The sequence below is a fragment of the Agrilus planipennis genome, unplaced genomic scaffold (assembly GCF_000699045.2).
Source record: "Agrilus planipennis isolate EAB-ADULT unplaced genomic scaffold, Apla_2.0 scaffold766, whole genome shotgun sequence".
NCBI classification, from domain to species: domain Eukaryota; kingdom Metazoa; phylum Arthropoda; class Insecta; order Coleoptera; family Buprestidae; genus Agrilus; species Agrilus planipennis.
The window spans coordinates 1-7,685 of NW_020439416.1; the positions used below are offsets into that span (position 1 = coordinate 1).

At 36.3% G+C, this 7,685-nt stretch overlaps 1 protein-coding gene across 1 annotated transcript; it reads left to right on the top strand.

Annotated features, from left to right (window-relative positions):
• The first annotated feature begins 1,680 nt into the window (after positions 1–1,680).
• Positions 1,681–2,067, top strand: LOC108743758. The gene has a single exon (XM_018479348.1). The coding sequence runs from the start codon at positions 1,681–1,683 to the stop codon at positions 2,065–2,067; it is 387 nt and encodes a 128-aa protein (XP_018334850.1).
• The last annotated feature ends 5,618 nt before the right edge of the window (positions 2,068–7,685 follow it).

Genomic DNA, 7,685 nt, shown 5'->3' on the forward strand with positions numbered 1-7,685 from the left:
TCGTTAAGCTATATGCGGAGGTTGGTAACATAATCTTGGCCACCAGACGATCCTTCATAAAGATACTGCAACACTTCTCTAACCTTGTTTCGAGGAATAACCAATTGCTTCCTATCTTCCTCTCCATCTGGACATTCAACAACACGCTTCAGGATGTCATCCTCTAAACCAATCCTAAGTCCCACTGAGTCATCAAACCGTGGTAGTGGATAACTGTATTTCTTGGTTACGTTGTTGAGCTGTCGGTAATCCACACAAAAACGGATTGTACCATCCTTCTTCTTTACTAGTACTACCGGTGATGTCCATGGACTTGATGATGGCTCAATTATGCCGGTCTCCTGCATTTCGTGGATTATTGGTTCTGCTTCTTCTTTCTTGGTCAGGGACAATCGTCTAGGTTTTTGACGAATAGGCTGCGCATTACCAGTATTGATCTTGTGTTTTACGATATTGGTCCTTCCCCTACCATTCTTGTCAGTCTTAAAGACGTCAGCATTCTGACAAAGTAGCTGTTGCACTTTGCGTTTCTGCTCTCGGGTTAGATTCCTACAATCTCTGTCAACTACTCCACTTATTTCAACAGGTACTGTTTCATAATTTACCTTTCGGGTTACAGCTTCCTGTCTATCTTTGATGAAATAGAATTCTTCGCCATTCAGTCTTAGAACGCGTCTTCTTAAATTTATATCAAATTCGTATTTTTGTAAAACGTCCAACCCAAGAATTACGTCATCTTCAATATCTGTCACTAGCACTCGATGTTTAAAGACAGTCTTACCGATTTCAAGTGACACGTTAGCTTTGCCATGAACAACCGCTTTTTAACCGGTAGTCGTACGCAGAACCCACTTAGTTGACACGACCTGGTTAGAACCCTCGACTACGCCGGGTTTTACTATGCTCCTATTGGCCCCAGTGTCCAAAAGAAACGCGCATCTTCGTCTATTTATTTTTCCACCTAGGAGTATACTGCCATTCTGGTGCTTCAATGTCTTCGTAAATGCGATAAATTCGGTGTCTTTTTATCCGTGGCTCAACGTTTGCCCCGTTACGTCGACCCTATCTAGTTTTCCTGCTATTGAAGTCGAGTACCTGGGGAAGGAGTACTTTTCCTAAGCTGCCTCTTCGTATGACCTGGTTCGCCGGAATTCCAACATCTTAGCTTTCGAGTTTCTTTATCGAACTTGAAGATGATTCGGCAGACGGTTTCTTCTAAAGATTCTGACGAATCCGTTTCTTCATACAGTAGCCGAACCTTTTCCTGTTTGCTATAGGCCCATTTAACAGTTTCGTGCTCCAATGCACGAGCCAATGCATCAGCTAGCGTTAGGTCGGTCAAGGTGTATTCATTGTTGAGTATCTCTGTCTCTGTCCCGAAGTCCATTAGTAAATGCCTCTACTGCCAACCTTTCCATCAATTCCTCTGGAGTATTAGGATAGGTCATTCGAGACAGTCTCGCAATATCGGCCTCTAATTTTTGTAGGGATTCCGTTGGTTTCTGCTGACGGGTTTTTCTGGATAATAAGTTGTGGAGGAAAATCGATTCGATGACGGCACAATCAGCAGAAAGTTAATATAACAATGCGAAGGACCGTCAGATATGGAAATTCGACCATTTAAATGGAAAGAAGCTTCGTGAAAAAAAAAACCAATGCTTGGACGTCGCAAATCTCGTTATGAAACGCAACAAAATAACTCTCAGCGAAGCAGCGAAGTCGGTTCTAGTCAAAGGAAAAAATTTTACGATTAGTCCGAAAACAATACCTACGGAAGAAATCATAGCCTACGTGGAGGGATCGCTCCGACAACTAAATCCGCCTGAAGCCGAGGAAGTACGACAAGACGTCTGCAAAATACTAAGGAAAGCTAAAATTCCAAAAAGCAACATCTCAAAAGAAGAACGTGCAGCACTTCGGGAATTACGAGCAATGAAAGAGATAAAAATAGTTCCAGTTTACAAAGGAAACTCGACAGTTATCATGGATACAATGGAATATGAGAATAAGCTGAGGAGTTTGTTAACATCAGACACGAGATATTGCCACGAAATCCAACATCAGTAATTGAAAGAAACACCCTCAAATTATCGAATAAAACAAATTGGGACGAGAAAACCATTAAACAGCTGCAACCCTCCGACAGTCGCCCGCCAAGACTATATGGATTGCCAAAAATATACAAAGCAGAAGTACCACTACGTCCAATAGTGAGTGCTATTGGTTTATCAACATACAACTTGGCTAAATATTTGTGAACCTTCTTGGCTCCGTACGTGGGAATCTCCGAACATTATATTCGAAATTCAAAACATTTTATCGAGAAACTGAACAACATCAGATTGAAAGACTCCGACATCCTAGTCAGCTTCGATGTAGAATAGTTATTCACGAAGGTATCACTAAAGGATACATTGGAACTACTACGGACACGTTTTACGGATAAAGAAATCGCACTATTCGAACACTGCCTGACGTCTAGCTACTTCCTATCGAACCAAAATTTTTACGAATACATCGACAGGGTAGCAATGGGTAGCCCACTTAGTCCACAAGTACAAATTTCTACATGGAGTTCTTTGAGACAGCCAAATATAAACCGACTCATTGGTATCGATATATGAATGATACTTTCGCCGTCTGGACACATGGAGAGGATAAGCTGAACAAATTTTTAGATCACCTGAACAGCCAGCATCAAAACAGACGCTTCATTAAGGAACAGGAGACGGATGGAAGGATTCCTAGACGTCATTGTAAAAAAACTACTACAGGTCAACATGCTCACGGTGTCTACAGGAAAGCCACACATACAGATAGATATCTGAACGCTGCTTGCAACCACCATCAAGCCCAAAAAAGGACAGTCATCAAAGCATTGGTTAACAGAGCTAAACTCATCGCGGACAAGGAACATCTACAGCCGGAATTAGACCACCTATAGCAAACGGTTACAGCTACAGTGCTATCCAGAAAGTAATGCATCCTAGAAGCCATCACAACAAGAATAACACAACGACTGATAAGGAAAAGATCACAACTTGCCTTTCTTATATTCAGAATATCACGGACAGGATAGTTAAGATTCTTGGAAAAAAGGGAATAAAAACAACATTTCTACCCACCCGCAAGGTTTACGATCAGCAAAAGACCCTCTAGATCTACTACTAACACCAGGAGTTTACCGTATACCCTGTGAATGTGTTAAAGACTACATTGGAATGACGCAACGCAATATAATGACAAAGAGAAAACGCGCGCTTGAGGAAGGCCATACCATTCAATTCAAAGATACAACTGTCTTGGTTAGAACGTCGGGATTCTACAATCTGATTAGAAGGGAAGCTCTGGAAATTGAACAACATCCTAATAACATAAACAGAGATGATGGCTTACATATCAGCAAAGCTTGGAAACCGACACTAAAAACATAAACAATGTGCTACCAACCGAAAAGGACCGGATCAACATAAAAACAACATGGATGCAGTGAACCATAAAACCCCTTACCGTAACGACTGCAGTATAAGAAGTGTAACCCGTTCTCAAATTGCATCAGTACGACTCAGCACCTGCCCAGTCACCACTGAAGGTGCCGTCAGCAAAGAACGGTTGGAAAAGTAAAATTCCACGGACCACGGCCAAAAAGCCCGGAAGAAAACACAGCATCAGCTATAATTTTACCAGAAACTTTACGTATGAACCGCTAGTGTCAATGAATATACCCGACGCGGCCGAAGCATTTATTAATTTGTTTTCAAAATATAAATAGAATATTTACTAGCAATAATCAATTCGATAATCCACTATTTAAAGAATTAATCCGTATTCACATAATTAAACAACCTACTACTTCTTTTGGTAATATGCTTGCAACGGGTAAACAAAGATTAAAAAATGGATCAGAATTGAGGTATGTTACCAGCTTCCATATCTTCGCCCCCAACTATCCCTTAAAATAGAAGATGGACAAAGTTTATACAAATGGTATATTATGAATTATTTTACATTTTATGTAATGTGTAAGGTACTTAATTGTTGTTTAAATAGACATTTAGATTAAGGTCATATTCATATATAACGGTTTAATAAATTAGTAGTTATGCGACTCCACACCCCACAGATAGATTTTCGTAATTGCAACGAATAAGATTGTTACTAATACTTCGTATCTTCCTACGCTTTTAACTAATAATCGAAGAGTACAACACAGAAAGCAGAAATCTACAGTGATGAAAAAGGTAACTAGAATACTTATTTTAACAAGTATAGAGGGAGAGAGAGTATTGTACGAAAAGCTGTAGAAGGTTGATTCAAACTGTTTTGTATACCCTACTGAAAAACGCTCTGACGAGTCACGATGTCGGTACAAAGTTTAAAAACAGAAACCAAACATATTAAGCCTATATAAAGTTACAGCTATTGAAAATCTCTCGTTACGCCAATATATCACAAAGCAAGTGTAGGGTGGGGATAATTCCGAAGACTGGTTGAATAAGCACCTCCACTGCCTTCTATCTTAAGTGAATCTCAGCTTTTCCTTAAAAGTAGAATATCCTATATCCCTAAATATTTAAGTTAAACAATGATGTTTGGAATTTTATGATTTTATATAATTTTAAACATAAAAGTCTTAATGTAGGTATGTCTAGACTTGACAAAAGTTCACTTAATTCTAATTATTAATGTGGTTATAATAAAGTACAAATATCAGGTTGCGAAAAACTGTTTATGTTCGAAGAATTCGCGACACAAATAATTGTTTAATCGACAGTCACGAGAAGTTATAAATTTGTTAAGTATTGATATATAATAACCAAGTCACACACATACGTACACATTTGCACTGTGCGACATGTAACACCTCCCTTTCCAAAAAGGAATTTTCCATAGGGTGAAAAATTCTTCAGGTTCCACCCCACGTAGTCCACTATCAGTGTGGTGCAGAAGCCCATTAAATTGAGGTTTCAGCGAGCCAATTCAGGAATTTCAACTCGGTATTATCAATATTCTTGGGTTAGCAGAGCTCCATCAGTAACGAAAGTCGCAACGAGAAACCCCACAAACTAAATGAAGTGTCTTAATTTTGCTATCAATTAGAAGCGGCTTGATTTGATTGAAATGAAATTTTGAAATTTTATTCATATGTTGGACAGAAGCAGTTCAGAGTAAACACGGTTACGTGTGTTTTTGTCTTTATGAGTTTTGTTTATTTCTCAGATCAAGCTGTCTTGCCCTTACTCGTTTAATTTCATTACCTGTAACTCGCTTAGTTTGTAAAGGATTAAAGATGTTACAATGAGGAAACAAAATTTCACTGGATGGTAAGTCTAGAGAGGTTTGTTTTGATTTATTGTTCTACTTCGTTCATATAAGAACGTATTGTATCTGTAATTGTGCCGTGTAGTCGTTCTATAATTCCCATGGATTCTGAATGTTCTACTGAACATATTCGTAAATTCATATGAAATTTGCTACAAAAACTGTTCACAGATTCAGTGCCATTGTCTACATACAAATATTTACGTATTTGGTAGTGCTGAGTGTAAATTTTTAGCTTGTTTACTATGGTCTTAGCAGTTTTGTTTTTAAGCAAATAAGCCTGAGTATATTTTGTTAAATTGCCTATTATAGTCAAAATAAAAGTTTTATTTATGATTAACAAATCCACAGATATTCTATCAAAAGGCCTTAAGGGGGGTTCTACTATATTTAGAGGGTACTGGTTATTTCGTCTATCGATCTTAGATAAAAAAAAGGTAATTTAACATTGTTAATATGTTGACATTTGATATTCTGTTCATATAAAAATCAAAACCGTCTATTTGTAATGCTGATAATGATTGAAATGTTTGTTCTAAATCGAATTCGTTAATTTTAACAAATTTTACAAATTGATTGTTTTCTCGATTATGAAATAAATCATCCGAACTAATACTGTCAATTTCTTCAATATTAAATTTGTCTTTGAAAATTCGCACATCACTTAATATAATGTCGTCAATATCGTCATAAAATACAAAATGTTTTTATGTTTGGGGAAAAATAATTGATCATTTGAATATTTGATCGTTTTGAGATCTGAACATTCATTATTCTCTACAAAGTCTTGATAGGTAGCTGTTATGGTGTTATTAATAATAAACTTTTTTCCAAACAAATATGGTCTGAAAATGTTCGCAGCATAAACTATTGATAGCAATTCTTTTTTTATTGTGGAATACTTGATCTCAGTTTCGTTCAGTGTTCTTGACGCAAAAGCTATAGTTCTATCATCCTGGGACAGTACAACACCGACGGAAAAATTAGAAGTGTCGCATGTCAATGTAAAGGGCTTTTCAAAATTGGGATACGCTAGAATGGTATTAGATGTGATAACAGTTTTACATTTCTGAAAACAGGCTTTACATTATGGGTTGAAATCAAATTTAGTATTTCTTAAGTAGGGTTGTTAAAGGCTTTGTAAGATTTGCAAAGTTGGACACAAATTTAGAATAAAAAAATTTCATTATATTTTCTGTTCTGTTTCTCTTCTAAATTGAGGTGTTCTAATTTCAAAGGATTTTTTATTTTTTCCAATCCATGAAAATTACTAAGTGGCTTTTTATCAACTTGACAAATTTTTTTTATTGCAACTGTGCCTAAAGATTTCAATTCGAAACAAACATCTTTCATTCTGTATCGCGAGGTCGTATTATTAAAAATTATTGTTATAAACTTCCAGTTTGTGACATTAAAGAGAGCATTAGGAATTCTGATTTTACCATTATATATATTTTTTTCTGAACATAAATATTTTTTTCCGTCGCGAATGCTGTATGTTTCCAAAGCAACCTCAGTCTGCGATCCGGGTTCTATTATCTGCTCCGAAACTGTTGAAATCTTATGAATCAGCTGATCAGAGTTATTTTTAGTCGCATTGATTGTATTATTACGTAATGTGGACAATGTTATTTGTTTTTTACCAATTTTTAAAATAGATTTTGAAAGGTCTATATTACAATTGTAATTTTGTATGAAATCTAGACCTAAAATTCCATCGAAGGAAGATACAATATCTAGAACATAGAATTTATGATGTTTTCCTAATAATTGCAAATTGACACCTTTAGTACTTTTAAGATTGTTTCCTCAAATTCCATTAACATTTACATTTTCATTTTGCAAACTCTCTAAATTTTTAACTTTGCAAGGTTTTATGATAGAAATTGTGTCGCTTGAATCGATTAAAAATTTTAGATTGAAATTATTTATTTTGACAAAAATAGGGTAGATTCTGTTTAAATTTCCAATTCTTTCATGTTTTCCAACATTTGATCTTGTTCCAAACTTTGAGTGTCCGAGGCTGCTTCGCGAAAATTTTCGTCGGAGAGTTCGTATTCAGGGTTTCTTCGTTGCAAAAATAGATTCAGTGACCGCTAAATGTTCTGCGCATGTTTTTGTTACACTGATTCCACTACTTTCAATTTTAACCTGAACTTGTGAACGTTTCGCATAGCAATTTTGAACATCATGACCCAAATTATGACAATACGTGCATTTTTTTATAACTAATTTTACTGGGGGTCTGTTAGGGGTGAACGGCTTTTGGGTATTTACAGATGCAGGTGTGATTGTTTGCTGATTGTTGTTAACAGAACGGAAAGAATTTTGTCTAATCATAAATTGTTGATTTTCATAATCTT